The sequence below is a fragment of the Macaca nemestrina genome, chromosome 1, assembly GCF_043159975.1.
Source record: "Macaca nemestrina isolate mMacNem1 chromosome 1, mMacNem.hap1, whole genome shotgun sequence".
NCBI classification, from domain to species: Eukaryota; Metazoa; Chordata; class Mammalia; order Primates; family Cercopithecidae; genus Macaca; species Macaca nemestrina.
Window position 1 is genome coordinate 61,890,755 of NC_092125.1, and position 16,169 is coordinate 61,906,923.

Genomic DNA, 16,169 nt, shown 5'->3' on the forward strand with positions numbered 1-16,169 from the left:
AGTACCCACAGAACCTGGCGCCTTTGGCTCCCATCTCTAAAGCCCCCAGTGCTTTCCTGTGGGTCTGCTCTTTCCGAAATAACCTGTCTTTGCTTTTCTTTTCTCCAGGATCAAGCACTTCTTCTACTACATGATTTCTTTTCTCCTAGCCACGATTCCCTCAGTCCAGTGCCTCCTTGCTCCTTTCCAGTCTTCTGTCCTGGGAGGCTGAGATTTATGGGTCTTCCTTCCCCTCCACTACCAATTTCTATTTCCTTGACTATGCACCTCTCTATAAGGTCTTTTGGTTTCACTGCCCACATAGCTTTAGGTATACTACCTTTCCCCATTGGTGGAATGTGAGGCAGTTAGGCCACAATAGCATTAAAGCCTAAAGTGAGGCATGTTCAAGATGCCACCATGACCAAATTCACACCATCCCAGGATGCACCTGACTCTGGAAGCTGATGAGGCTAATGATGCTAACGTGTACCTGGATCCCTGAGGTCCACTCCCAACATCAACCCTTCAACCTCAGCTGGGTTCTAACAAAACCCCCTGTCATCTCCACGTTGATCTTTGTTGTCATTCTCATCACAGTGCTTTGGTATGGGAGGTGTTAGGAAACTTAGAGACTAGAATTGTGAGGGTTGGGACCTTGTAACTCCAACAAGCACCGAAGAAGGTATCTCTACAGTCCCTTCTTCTATGGAGCTGGAATCACCACCCACCCCCCAACCCCAAGTGTAAACCCTCTCCTCCTGCAGGTTCAAGCTCCTCAGTCCCAGGGAACTAAAACTGAATAATGTGAGGAAGCAGTGGTGTTTCAGCTCAGACTGTAATCTGGATCCAGAAACTAGCCCTAAACAGCTCATGGCTTCTCAGGAAGCTTTATAAAAGAACTATCTCACTCATATTCTGCCTGCTTTCTCATCTTCCCTCCTGGGAAAATGAAGTCCAGTTAATGGAATCAGCACCTTTCCTACATTCCTGGTAGATTAACCCGTGGCATTAAGCAGATAGATATTTCTAAGATTATTCTACCAGTTTCATGAAGGCTAAAGGAAATTCCTTTTGATTTCATCCCTGTTACTTAGGGGTCAGGGATAAGGATGGTAGAGTTGATTGAGGCCCTAGATCAGGACCATTGTCAGAAAATGAATGGCATGGCCGGGCGCGGTGGCTCACACCTGTAATTCCAGCACTTTGGGAGGCCGAGGAGGGTGAATCACAAGGTCAGGAGTTCGAGACCAGCCTGGCCGGCATGGTGAAACTCCATCTCTACTAAAAATAAAAAAATTAGCTGGGCGTGGTGGTGCGCACCTGTAGTCCCAGCTACTCGGGAGGCTGAGGTGGGAGAATGGCTTGAACCCAGCAGGCAGAGGTTGCAGTGAGCCAAGATAGTGCCATTGCACTCCAGCCTGGGTGACAGAGCAAGACTTTGTCTGAAAAAAAAAAAGAAAGCAAGAAAATAATTGCCTCTATCTCTGAGGAACAGCGCACTGAAAACCAGAGACTACTTGTGTAAGTCTCGAACTGTAGCTATTTCAACAACCGCTAACCAAAACCTATTCCTCCCCCTCCCTCAGTCTAATTGCCGAGTTACTGTCAGCATTTCTGCCAGACATTTCAGAATCTCTAATGCATTAATGCACTTAGTAGCATTCTCTCTAGTGGGCTTGGCCACTGGGCTCTTGAGCTCCACCCTGCCTACTTCAGCACAGGGAAGGGATAACTCAGACAAGATACCCAGAGGAGGATGAGCCCCCAGCAACTCATGGCCCAGGGGCCTTTCCATCATGGCCACTTGTATATTGGCTACTACACGGCCCCGTTTTTTCTTTAAACACATGAGTTATTTTCCTGGAAAATCTGCAAAAATAGGTAGTCGATTGAATTGATTAAGAGGTTCCTGAGCCTTGAAATTCAGTAATACATAATTTGCCTTCAGAATCTTAAATTGTTTACCTTATTTTTAAGAGTACAGGTAAAAATGGGCCTGTAGGTGGAGGTTGCAGTGAGCTGAGAGCACACCACTGCACTCCAGCCTGGGTGACAGAGTGAGACTCCATCTCAAAAAAAAAAAAAAAAAAAAAAAGAGTACAGGTAAAAACAATGAACAATCTGTCTAGCTGTTAGGAGTGATGGAGTGGGGAAAAGTCCCTTCAAATTTTAAATACTCTTGGCCCCCTCTACACCTCAAATGCCCACCATGGATTCAAAGGGAAGAGAAAACTAGATTCTGGCTGGGCGTTTGGGACTCCCTGGCAAATTGTTCCCTAAATGAAGTATGATATGCAATTAACGTTTTTCCCCTTCTCCTCACCATTGCTTTGTGTGGGAGGGAAGCTCTCTCTAGCTGTCTCCTGTCCCCTTTTCCCATCTACTTCCATCCCCACTTCCCAAACCTTCCATGACCCTCCCTTCCTATTTCTTCACCTCTCCGACTGTGGAGCAAAGCTGTCTCACTCTCTGATTCTTTGCAGATCGACGTAATTAACACATTCCAGACGGGAGCCTCTTTTAAGGGAGTCCTAAGGCGACAGAACATGGGTCAACACCTTGATGTAAAACTTGTTCCTAGTTCATCCTATGTAGCAGTTGCACCAGTCAAATCTTCCCCCACCACTTCTGTTCCTGCTGTTTCATCTCCTCCTATGGGCAGTGAGTGATAGTCTATTATGATGCATGATTTGCTAAAATGACCACAAGACAGCACGTGGCATCCACTTTAACCAACCATGGTTATCTTTTCTTTCGGTTTTTCCCTTTGATATTTTGATTTAAGGGAAGAAAAGACAAAAATCCCACTCTAAAACCAGCCTGTGTGCCCTTGTATTTTATTTTTGTAATGTAGAAAAGCTATTAAACCTTAACTGTTTTAAAGACAATAATTCTGTTTTCTGATTGTTCCCCTGCATTGCTCGTTTCTTCCTTTTCTTGAGTTTTGTTTTGTTTTGCCTTTTTTGTTTGTTTGTTTGTCGCTTTGCTGGGATATGTTGTTGTTTCTCTCCTCTTCTCCTGCTCCTTTGAGTCTGAACTCTACCTCCTAAGCTTAGATGTGAGATTAGGCCAAATGAAAACCCAGGAACTTTCTTTACATGGGGTCAAGGTTTGGGATCTTTTGAGGAAAGGAAGAAAGGGAGCTAATGTGCCTGTGGGTGTGTTTTGACTAGTGGACTTGTCATAATTGAGCCAATATTAAACTTGGTCAATAATAATAGTCCATTTGGCTACCACTGTATTGCCAACTGGCAATTTTAGCATAAAAGTTGTAGCTGGCCGGGCACGGTAGCTCACGCCTGTAATCCCAGCACTTTGGGAGGCCAAAGCGGATCATGAGGTCAGGAAATCAAGACCATCCTGGTTAACACGGTGAAACCCCATCTCTACTACAAATACAAAAAATTAGCCAGGCATGGTGGCAGGTGCCTGTAGTCCCAACTACTCAGGAGGCTGAGACAGGAGAATCAACTTGAACTCAGGATGCAGAGGTTGCAGTGAGCCGAGATTGTGCCACTGCACTCCAACCTGGGCAACAGAGCAAGACTCTGTCTAAAAAAAAAAAAAAAAAAAAAAAAAAAATTGTAGCTATAGGTGAAGAAAAGAAGGTAGGTCAGTTCAAAATGTATATGGTTGAATATCCCCATTTTTTTACTTTTCAGGGACTCCGGTTTAAAAATCAGTTAATCTTGGCTGGGTGCGGTGGCTCCTGCCTGTAATCCCAGCACTTTGGGAGGCCAAGGTGGGCAGATCACCTGAGGTCAGGAGTTCCAGACCAACCTGGCCAACATGGCGAAACCCTGTCTCTACAAAAATGCAAAAATTAGCCGGGCAATGTGGTGTGTGCCTGTAATCCCAGCTACTTGGGAGGCTGAGGCGGGAGAATCACTTGAACCCGGGAGGCGGAGGTTGCAGTGAGCTGAGATCATACCATTGCACTCCAGCCTGGGTGACAGAGCAAGACTCTGTCTCAAGAAAAAAAAAATCAATTATTTCACATCAAGGTGGGAGAAATATATAAAAGAGTCAAAATAACGTTTTTTCTTCATTTACTAAACTTTTAGGAGTTTCTGAAGAGGAGTCCCTTTTATTTTGCTTCTCCTTTTCTCTAGTTTGATTGTTTCTCCAATAGCCGGCACTTTTTTTGCGAATAAAGTTTCAGGAACCCCTTTCTCAGCCCGACTTTCCATTGGAATGTTATCAACTCACAACCTAAGAGCTGGTGTTCCCATTGGTAGATTCTTGGATTCTTGCTAATGCTTATGCCCTCTTATTCTTGGTCATTTTCCCTTCCCCAAATGGGACTCAGAGAGGAGAGAGAAGGTAGCCAGCTCTTTGCTGATAATGTGGGAAGGAGTTTATCTGTATTAAATATAATGTGGGTTTCAAACATCTGAGTGGTCAGTCTGTTCCTTCCTCCCCCATTCCCAACCTCACCCACTCCCACCTCTGGGAAGGGGCTGAAGAAAGAACAGTCGCCTTGTCTGTGGCTCACATGATCACAGACTGTGCGGGTTGACCAGACTTAGATTTGTTTTGTCTCTTTAGCCAAAGTGTTCTGATGGGGGTGGGACTTGATAGAGATACATACAATTTCTTTAGGTCAAAAAAACAGGCAAGAAAGAACTAACAAAGTCTTGCCCTGCAAATATCCAGGAACCTCTCACACCCGTTCTTTCATATTCCTCTCTTAATTCCTTTTTTCCTTCTAGTTCTGCCATCCCCTTCTAACTAGCTTCTGTTCTGTTTTAATCATCCCTTTCTGGTAGGAAGAGTTAGTGTCAGATATCCTGATGGTTTGATGGTGGAAGGAGACTAAGCAGAAGACTGAGCCTACTGGGATCTTGTAGAGGAGCTGGTAGAGGGTGTGCTCCAAACCCTCAAACACCAGAAGATCAGAGGAGAGACGGGCCACACCTGCTCTTTCTCCAGCTGTCCTTTTTTAGTTGGAGCTCCTAAAAGTTATAGCCATACATTTTAAAACCCTCTTTCCCATTCCAGATCTCCAAATGAAACCAACTGTTTGTCCAACCTTCTTTAGATAGATCTCTAAGATTTCCCTGCATGGGGAGGCCCTAATCCTTTTCTCCTGGTTTCTGATAAGAGCAGAAAACTGCCCGGTGTGGTGGCTCACGCCTGTAATTCCAGCACTTTGGGAGGCCGAGGCGGGTGGATCACTTGAGGTCAGGAGTTCGAGACCAGCCTGGCCAACATGACATGGTGAAACCCCGTTTCTACTAAAAATACAAAAAATATAGCTGGGCATGGTGGCAGGCGCCTGTAATCCCAGCTACTCTGGAGGCTGAGGCAGGAGAATCGCTTGAACTCGGGAGGCAGAGGTTGCAGTGAGCTGAGATCACGCCATTGCACTCCGGCTTGGGCAACAAGAGCAAAACTCCATCTCAAAAAAAACAGGAGCAGAAAACTACACAATATTCTGGCTGAGGAAATGGAGTCTTCACCCGCCCACTCGTTGAGCTGCAGAGAGTAGCCCTCAGCACTCATACCCAGTCTCCTGAGTCGTGAAAAGAGTTGCCCTTCAACCAGCCACTTCCACCTGTAGGCCAGGGCCCTAGAAGAGACATTTCCCCAAGGTTTTGAGAAATAATGACCAGGGAGGGAAGGGTTGACTGGCTGTGTGGAGAGTGCTCAAAGCTTTCTGTGCACCTACTTCACTAGCCCTGTCTTGTCCCCATACACTGCTCATGCACCAGGCATCATGCTCCAGGAAAGGGAGATGCCAGCCCTGGGTGGATTGGTGGTGATATGGTGTGTGGTTGTTCATCAGCATGTGTTCTCTGAGGCCAGTGCTGGAGTTGGGGCATCCTGGCACAGCCCCATGCCCTCTCCTCCCTCCCCCTTCTCTCCACCCAGCAAGCCAGCTGGTCACCCCTAGCTCTCTGACCCCTCTTCACATGAGCTTCCTTACAGGTGGCTGGCTTCCCTTTAGATTCCAGAAGTCCTGCAGTCTAGCTGGATGACTGTTTCTTGCTCCCCAAAAGATGTTTCCCGTATTTTTTCCATCTACCCATCCCCAATTCACTTTTATCTCCCTCATTGTTTACCTGTAACAGTATTATTGGTCACCGCAACAGGTGAGAGGAAAAGCCAACAAACAGGGCTCCAGACCCTCACTCCAACCCCAATTGTTGCAAATTTATTTTCTATAGTGGACTTCACATGTAATTTTTTCCTAAAGTATTCAATTGAATGGAAGCAGGAAGTTGAAACTCACTGATATTGAAGATAATGTACTGGTGGATAAAGGCACCTGCCCTCCTGCGATAGCTGGTAGAAATTTTGAGATCTTGAAAGCATATGGAAAATGTGAGCTATGTCATCACTCCTGACAGTGACGGCTTTGACGGGGTGGGATGGCTTTGGACCCATCTCTTGGCCAGTGTATCTGTGCCAGGGCCAAAGGAGAAGGCATTGGGTTTGGACTCACTTAATCCAAATTGCCTTGCTCTGAGATTTTATGTAGATCAATGAAAACTTGAGACTTCCTGAAGACCAGATGGAGCCCCCATTCCATCTGATCTCACCTAGATCTGGAGCAAAGGCAACATGAGAGGTAAAATTCCCCCATCAGATGGTCAAATAGGAATCAGATAATAAAAATGTGGTCCTCACTTTCTGTTCAGCATGGTGAGTGTGTGCCTATGCTCCCTGATTCCTCTTAGCTGAGGTACTGAGCTGATGCTATTGAGTGGCAAGGAGTCCTTTGCCTTCTGAGCTTTGAGCACCCTCAGTCCTGGGTGGGCTGTAGTAGAGTGGGGCAAGATAAAGAAAGCCTTAGCCAGCAGAGACACATTCTCCTCCAGAGAAAATAGACCAGCAGTATTGATAGTGAGCCGCCTTTGAGTGGTGTTTATGAAAGTTCTGTATGGTGGTAGGAAGCACTGAAACAGGTAATCCAAACAGTTAATTTGGCTGACTCTTTGTATCCTCTGCTGTCTCCAAATTCTTGCCTATTCTCCTGGGATATACTTTTTGCTTAAACAGCAGAGGAATGAAAGAGGTACCTTACTCTCACCTTCATCACTCCTACCCCCCCAACCTCAACAATTTCCCCCACATTACTCCCATTTCTTTTCTGAGTGAAGATTTTGGGGACAAGACTAGGATCAGCCACCTTCCAACAACTAAAACTGTCCTATAACCATTTACCTTTCCCCTGGCCCCTCTCTCTAACTTCTTGGAGCTCCAACCCTCTCCCTCTACCCCAATTCTACCAACCCTGATTCTAAGCCACGCCTCAGAGAGACCTACAGTTCAGAAAAGCAGAGCTGCCAAAATTGCTGGTGCCTGTGGACAAGCAAAAGCTGTTCACAGGAGTCAATTATTGTCAGTTTTTTCTTCATGACTCTGAACTGACCGAATCCCTTCCTTTTTGCACAGTAGGACAGAGACTATGACACTGGGCAATGCATCTCCTTTTGCCCAGTAAAACCGCACAAACTGCACATGGTTTCCTTTCCATCATCCTCTTCATCCACCCCATCAGAAAGGCCACTTGTTTGTAGCACCGCCTCCTGAGTTAGGTTTCTCTCACTGGTCCCTTTCATTCCCTTCTCCACATAAGACTATGCTCCTCTTCACAATTTGGAAACAGCTGGAGAAAGCAGCATGATTGGGCACCATTGCTGTGTATCAGAGACATGAACGTGCATTTGAATCATGAGAGCCAGGTCTTTTCTCAATAGGCAGGAGGAAAGCATCTTTTGACACCTGTATTTTATCCACTTCTTCTAGGGAAGGGGCTGAAGGAGTGAAGTTCTGTTATTTGCTGGGAGGGGACACAGTGGTGGTCGTGGGATGTAAAAATATGCATGTTTCCTGGCTGAAAGGGCAAATTATTACTGGAGAGTTTTAAGTTCCTGCATGCTGCTGACACAAATGAAGACTGGTTTGTCTGCCTGGCTGCACAGTATTCGTGGTCACTCGTCACCCAACGTGTATTATGTGCAGATTGGTGTATGCTGGCTCTTTGAGGTCCTTAAACAGATAACTAAACCTCAATGCATAATTTTTTCATTCCCCATTCACAAAATGTTTGGCCTCAGCACAGAAATCCACATGTCTGAATCATCTTTTTAAGTTTGGCTATCAATTTGCATCTAGTTCCCATGCCCTTGCCCTCCATCTAAAAGAACTAATGAAACTTCTTGTTTTCTGTTTCATTTTAAAAGTAGATTGTTTGGGAATGCTAACGTTGCTTTGGGTTTTCTACTTCTTTAAATGCAGCTTTCAAAACGTCCTAGTTGTTTGCCATCACTCACCCCAGCCCACCCCACTGCTTGAAAGTTGAGCCGTGTGATGTTTCTAGTGCCCCATGATCTCCTCTGATGTGTGTTTGGTTTTGGTTGCTGAGCAGTCATGTTCTATAGTTTGGGTTTTGTTTCTCTCCTAAAACCACCATCTCCTTGTTCTGCCAGCCAATTCTCACCTCCCTATTTTCTCATCCTCCTTTTCCTTCCCCTGGTATAGATCAAAGTGGTCAAAGCGTTCCATAGTTCCCTCCACGAAACCATTCAGAAACCCTACAACCAAAACTCCATCCACAACTTCATGACCCACCCTGAATTCGCCATAGATGAGGAGTTGCCGCGAACACCACTCCTGGATGAGAAAGAGGAGGAAAATCCTGACAAGGCTTCTAAGTTTGGGACTGGGGTGCTCCTGTTGGATGGTGAGGTCACTCCATACGCCAATACAAACAACAATGCAGTGGACTGCAACCAAGCGCAGCTCCCACAGTCGGACAGCTCTCTACAGAGCCTAGAGACATCGGTTTGAATTTTCTTTCTCTGACTGTCATCCCTATTTTCCCTATTTCCATTTTCGCCTGTCGCATCTATGAGGTGATGATGGGACTTTTCATCGTCATGTCAACTGCTGTGTAAACAGCAGTGTGTGTGAACCCCCACCTGACCACGAAGAGGCAAGAGCACAGACTTACAAGGATTTCAACTTAACTTTGACTTGGGGTTTGCAGCGGGGCCCAGTCAAACCCCAGGCAGGTCATGGTAGAATTTACTCCTTGATAGTCACTTGTCATTTTTAAAGAAATGATGACAATCCTCTTGGCATCACCCCACCCCACATTCTCCCCTGATGTTCATCTCCTGAATTCTGGATTTTGTCCTATAAGTCTGTGCCATTTATAAGCTAAGTTGACGGTTCAGAGGGAGACAAATATCCCCAAGTGAAATATGTTGAGGTAGAGATGGAATGTCTAAAATCCGCCAGTAGTATGATTGTTTTTCAATTCTCCCACTTTGAAAACTTACACCTAAAGGCCTGTAGGCATCTAACTCTTTCTGCCCTTCCAGTCAAACCTCTCCAAGGTTCTTTTTTGTCTTTGTCTTCCCTTCCTTTCCTTTTTTTTTTTTTTTTAAATGATGATTAAGAAAATGGAAAGGATATGGGTGAATTGCATAAACTTTGATCCTTCTCCCTTTTGGCCCAAAAGAACCCTTGATTTAGTTCTAGAATCCAACCAGTTTCTTTGTTAAAAGGGTCCCTTTGAAGCAATTAAGTGCTGGTAAGAATATTTCTCAGTTGTTGCCAGGTTACCTTCTGCTTTTAAACTGCCATCTTGTCAGGTATATGTGGTTCTTAAGTGCCAGGGAGATCAGCCTTGCCCATGGAGGTTGCATATGTGTGGTATATATTCAACCCCGCCTCCTTACTGGGCTTGAATATTGAGGGCCAGCCACTGCCAAATCGAGGACAAGACAGACCATCAAAGCAGACTTTTGTGGGCTCCTCTTTGGGGTGACCACTGCTTTCAAAGCCATCTGCCAAGGCTCTCCAGGGCAGGACCTGACAGGTGGGGAACGAGTGTTCAGAAGCCTTGGGAGAGGCCAAAGAGCCATTCTAGTATGATCTGAGAAAACCTTCCTGCAGGGGCCGGAAACCTTGAGCTGTGGTGCCTGGGGACCAGCTTCGACATTCTCTCCAGTTTCTAATTCTAATTTTTGCACGTGTCACAACTTTCCCAGTATCTGAGAAGGTCCCAGCTTTTCTCAAATATTCTGATTTTGAAAATATATATCCAAAGTGGGAGGCCCCTGTGACATTTTGCCGACTTAAAGGAGCAAAAGACCCCCCCAGCACACTCCCCCTTCCTCCAGCCCCTCTTCAGCCACATGCTGCAGCTGCTGCCCAGTAAAGCCCTGTGCCTTTTTTTCCCTGAATATTGCCCAAAGCATCCCCTTCCCCTCTGCCTCTCAGGAGTTGGGGACTTTGCTAGGAGATTTTTTAAGTGTTCCTTACTGGGACAAGGTGGAGCCACATTTACAGGAGCTCCATTTGTATCCCTGCTGGTGTTGACTTCTGTGCAGGGGCCAGTTCATGTTCCTGACTCTCACCTCTCGTTAGATAAATTAAGCCCACCCGCCTCTTTCTAGAGTGATGAGAGTCAAGAAGAGGGGACATATGAACAGCCAAATTCCCATGCGAGAGGAAGATGACCTGATCCACCTAGCCTTTTCTTCCGGATCTGTCCTCCCTCACCCCTTTCACCTGAGCTGTCCACAGTAGGAAACATAGAGAAACAATACCCCCTGCATATCCCCATGACTACATAATCCATCATCGTAGGAAATAGGAAAGCAAATTTGATTCTGGTTTTGTAAAATGTACATGCTTCAATAATTCTTCTTTGTGTCTTAAATACTCATAGGGAAAAAAACAGCTCACCCAAGGTGTTAGGTGTTCACATATATATTCATCAACTACTTTAGAAGATTTAATTCTATCAAGTCTTGTATTACCTCAGATCATTTTAAATAGCAAGCCAATAACAAGGTTTGAAGGCTATTTTACCATTCCTGTTTGCAAAAGACTCTCATGGTACCTGACAGGTTACTCTTGAGAGCTTGTGTCTACTTTTTAAAAGTCAATGGTTTTTTTCTTGTGTTCTAGTTTCCATAATAGGAGAGAAAATATAGAAATATATGCAAAAATATATAGTTTTCTTTAGATCAGAAACTGATATTTTTGAGTCAGCCATATGTATTTTGTTTAAAGGATTTAAAATAAAGTGCCGTCATGTAGCTCTGTGGAAGGGAGCACATAACCAGCTGTTTGGCATGACAGGTGACTTAGTATATTTGTAATTGGTTTTAAAACCAATACACCATACTTTCTTTCTGCAAACAGCCATCTTTATACTTAGGGAAAAAAATTGTTGGGTTCTAGACTTTTTTAATATAAATTTTGTTGATAATGGAATTAAGTAAGTTTAAGTGTCTATGTGCATATGTTTTTTATATAAGTTTTTTCTATTCAGTTTCACTGATCCAACTTGCAGTGGGTAAATACGGCATAAGTTAATAACCCTTTTCCCCAAAATGGTGCTTCGGATTTGAAAAGGGTCTGATGGGGAGAAGGAGAACGTATCATCCTAGCTTCCTCTCTTAATAAACCTAGAAAAACGGGTAGTAAACCGTGGATAGTCAGGAAAACATCCAGCAAGGGACACAGCTGTTAGGAAAGGAATCCTCCCCACCGCGCCCCCCTCCCCACGCAGACGGATAGACAGACTCTTTCCTGACTTGTCATGAGGATTAGGGGCCTCCGTTGGATTTGTGTTTCTTGAAGAATAGCTGGCAGAGTGGTACCAAAGACACGAATCTCTCCTGGTCTGTAAGGATACTCTGATTTGGGGTTTGCATTTTTCATAGTTTTCATTTCCGGTTCCCCCTGGGGTTTTCCATTAGTGAGTTTTTGTGCAAGGATCTTATTTATGATGGCTTTTCTCCCCTAGAAAGATTTTGTGCAATATATTAAATGGGGACAGAATTCTAAATGATAAAACAATGGCTGGTTCTAGCTCTGAGTGACAGTCTTAAAGCTAGGTCCCTCCCATAGTATCATCTGTCCTCTGGAATGACTCTCCTATCCCTAAAGGGGTTAAGAGAGAGATCACCTAGAAATCCCACTGGACACTTGTGGGTTCTTCACGGTTTGAGTTTCTTCTTCCCCTTGAGCTTCAGAGAGGAGAATTGGCACGGTTAAATCTGAACGGTTACCTCACTGCTGAAAACCCAGAGGGACATGGCACACTCGCTTGTGCGGAAAAGCCTCTAAATGCATCCCTTCCTTTCTTTCCTGCTTCATTGCCTTACAATTGAAGCACCCTGTGGTACCATCACAATATGCAGACACTTCCTCACCTTTCTTATCTAGGGACCACCCCCACTGCATTGGTGAGGGTGGGCACTTATAAATGCCTGCTATTGTTAAGCCATTCCAACCTCTTCCTCTGAATAGACCAGATGCCCTTTCACTTAGTTCAGTGCCAGTCCTTTTGCCTTCCCAACCCTGCTGTTAGGCCTGCTGTTCCCTTTGCTCTTGATTAGGAGAGATGGAAGGAGATGAGCTCCCATTACTGAATTGGCCTTTGGTTCATGTTTTCTCCCCATATGTATATATGCCATATGTGAATATGCCATATATATGTGCCAACAAATCTATCTATGTTGTTCTTTTCAAATTAGCACGCAGATAGGAATTTTGAGTTTCTTCTTCTTTTAGTAACTAGTATAACAAGCACTGGTATTTTTGTACAAAAAAGAAAAACAAAACAAGATTGACTATTGTGGTCTGCATGACATAAACAAACAAATGGTGATATCAAAGCAATGTATACCCCAGTGTGTGTTGCCATAATTTGCAATTCAGCTTAACAGCGCACCCAATCTATATTTGCATTTTGATATGATTTAAGCTCTATGTACAAAGTTTTGCATGTATTTATATGGTTCTTAGGAAAAAAAAATGCTATAAACTGTCAAATCTAAAATTCAAATGTGTTGTTCCACTGAGACCAGAAGAAGAAGGGGAGTTTTAAAAGGGATAATTTTTTGGAACCAATAAAGCTTTTTGCTGATGAACAGAAACCAATACTGCTGTGCACTGAGAATAAAAACTCATGCCCACTTGTAACTGTGCTGTCCTCCATGCGTCTCCACTTTTGAGTAATGCTGCTGATTGTCTGTTGAAGTTGAGAAGGGAAATGCCACAACCACAAGGACAACCCCATTTAAACAGGCACAGAATTCAGCTTACCACCAGACTCTGACAACGCTTCCCTTACCTCTGGGCCCTTGCATTGGCTTCATTCCCTTGTAGTACAAGCTTTGCTCCACCCACCTTGGTTAGAATCCACATTTCAGGAGCTGGAGCTTTTGGAAGAATAAGAGGCAGTCTTGGCAGTCCTTGCTTTTTTTCTGTCCTTTTTTTTTTTTTTTTTTTTTTTTGGTTTTGTTTTTGATTTGTTTTATATGAAATGTCTTTTAGGAGAAGTAGTTTCCCTTATATTAGCTGCCTTTCCCTCGGGTTTTCCACCCTCCCCCTCCCTTCCCTATAGTTTAAAAAATGTCTTCCATTAATTCAGTCTTGCTAGAGACTCATATTAAGCCCAGTTTCAGGTCAAAACAGCTTCCTGGCAGGTCATTTACATTCTGAGCTTTCATATCTGAGTCAACTCCTTCCTGCAGCTCTCATCCAGGTGCACAACGAAGTTCCCCAACCCTCTTTTAAAATATCACAGGGTGGAACCAGGCACAGTGGTGCACACCTGTTGTCCCACATACTGGGGAGGTGAAGGGGCTGAGGCGGGAAGATCGCTTGAGCCCAGGAGTTCAAGTCCAGCCTGGGCAACATAGCAAGACACCATCTCCAAACACACACACACACACACACACACACACACACACACACACACACACACACACACAAAATACACATCGTAGGGAAGAAAGAACCTTGTCCACTCCCCAAATTCCTTTAGGAAAAGTGTCACACACATTGAAGAACATCCCAAACTCTCCTGGCTATTCTAATAGTCTGCTTCTGAAGGAGGAGCTAGCCCTGGTTGAAAAAGACTTACGGCCGGGTGCAGTGGCTCATGCCTATGATCCCAATAGTTTGGGAGGCCAAGGCGGGCAGATCACCTGAGGTCGGGAGTTCAAGACCAGCCTGACCAACATGGGTAAACCCCATCTCTACTAAAAATACAAAAATTAGCCAGGCGTGGTTGTGCATGCCTGTAATCCCAGCTACTCGGAGGCTGAGGCAGGAGAATCACTCGAACCTGGTAGGCAGAGGTTGCGGTGAGCTAAGATCGCACCATTGCGCTTCAGCCTGGGCAACAAAAGCGAAACTCCATTTCAAAAAAAAAAAAAAGTCCGGGCGCGGTGGCTCACGCCTGTAATCCCAGCACTTCGGGAGGCTGAGGCAGGCGGATCACCTGAGGTCAGGAGTTTGAGACCACCCTGACCAACATGAAGAAACCCTGTCTCTACTAAAAAATTATAGCATGTTTTTAAAATGTTTTTGGGCCAAGCACGGTGGCTCACACCTGTAATCCCAGCACTTTGGGAGGCCAAGGTGGGCAGATCACGAGGTCAGGAGATCGAGACCATCTTGGCTAACACGGTGAAACCCCATCTCCACTAAAAAATACAAAAAATTAGCCGGGCATGCTGGCAGGCGCCTGTAGTCCCAGCTACTTGGGAGGCTGAGGCAGGAGAATGGCATGAACCCAGGAGGTGGAGCTTGCAGTGAGCTGAGATCCGGCCACTGCACTCCAGCCTGGGTGGCAGAGCGAGACTCCGTCTCAAAAAACAAAACAAGCAAACAAACAAAAAAATACAAAAATTAGCCGGGCGTGGTGGGGAATGCCTGTAATTCCAACTACTCAGGAGGCTGAAGCAGGAGAATCACTTGAACCTGGGAGGAGGAGGTTGCGGTGAACCAAAGTAGCGTCATTGCACTCCAGCCTGGGCAACAAGAGCGAAACTCCATCTCAAGAAAAGGAAACTACTTACATGATCTGAGATCTTATCCCCACTTTTCTTTTCTGTCCTACGTTGCTCTCCACAGGCATGAACACATTGCCCACTTAGTTTCTTTAAAATAGGGGATGGAGAATAAATAATAACAAACAAAAATGAAAACAGGCTGGGTGTGGTGACTCACATCTGTAATCCAGCATTTTGGGAGGCTGAGGTGGGTGGATCACAAACTCAAGAGATTGAGACCATCCTGGCCAACGTGGTGAAACCCTGTCTCTACTAAGAATACAAAAATTAGCTGAGCGTGGTGCCATGCACCTGTAGTCCCAGCTACTCGGGAGGCTGAGGCAGGAGAAGCGCTTGAACCTGGGAGGCAGAGGTTGAGCCAAGATCCTGCACTCCAGTCTTCCAGCATAGGTGACAGAGCAAGACTCCATCTCAAAAAAAAAAAAAAAAAAAGAAAGAAGAAGAAGAATTGAAATGATCTACACATTTGGAAAGCCAGATTACAGTCAGAAATTTAACCTCTGCTCATGAACTCTAAGCAAGGGAAAATAATAGAACTGTCTGAGTGGCTAGTGCTGTTACACTCACAGGGGATATATCTGTCCCTACTCTTTTTTTTTTGTTTTTGAGACAGGGTCTTGCTCTGTCACCCAGGCTGGAGAGCAGTGGCATGACCAAGGCTCACTGCAGCCTTAGACTTGGCTCAAGTTATCCTTCCATCTCAGCCTCGCAAGTAACTGAGACTACAGGCATGCACCACCATGCCTGTAATTTTTTTAAGACATGGTGTCTCACTATGTTGCCCAAGCTGGTGTCAAACATCTGGCCCAAACTATCCTCCCACCTCAGCCTCCCAAATGTTGGAATTACAGGCATGAGCCACCATGCCTGGCCTGTCTCTACTCTAGAATAGAACTGGGCCCTGTGTTAAGCATCACTTGGTTCCTCTGGTGTCTCCTATCACAGAGGACATATAGACCATCTCCTTTTAGCACATTCTTTTTCCAAACACAGCACAATTGATTTAAGCTTTCTTGCTATGCTAGACCCAGGAACACTCCATTGAAAGACTGATTTGTGTTTTATAACTCCAGATCTTCATGTCTTGGCCTATTTAAAGCAAGTATATATGATAACTCATTTGAAAGAGGGAGTACGGCTGGGAAGAGCCGAACTGGTACCTAGAGATTGCCTTCAACCATGCTTAAGAGGAAGAACAAATATATCCATGACCATCCAAAACCGTTTGAGTAAAGAATTCCTGCATCAAACCAGTCTGGCCAACATGGTGAAACCTCATCTCTACTAAAAATACAAAAATCAGCTGGGCATGATGGCTCATGCCTGTAATCCCAACTTCTCTGAAGGCTG

At 45.0% G+C, this 16,169-nt stretch overlaps 1 protein-coding gene across 9 annotated transcripts in view; it reads left to right on the plus strand.

Moving 5' to 3' along the window:
* LOC105484775 (ATPase plasma membrane Ca2+ transporting 4) overlaps nt 1-12,939 on the plus strand; it is a 115,502-nt gene extending 102,563 nt beyond the window's left edge. For 5 of the 9 annotated variants that reach the window (XM_011746709.3, XM_011746713.3, XM_011746712.2 and 2 more), the window contains one exon: nt 8,473-12,939. In XM_011746709.3, coding sequence (XP_011745011.1) covers nt 8,473-8,781 — 309 coding nt within the window. In that variant the 3' untranslated portion in view covers nt 8,782-12,939. Of the gene's footprint in view, nt 1-2,465; nt 3,310-8,472 lie in introns of those variants that run through there. The other 4 variants (XM_011746714.3, XM_024793760.2, XM_011746715.3 and 1 more) reach the window with 3 other exon arrangements.
* Nucleotides 12,940-16,169: the final 3,230 nt, after the last annotated feature.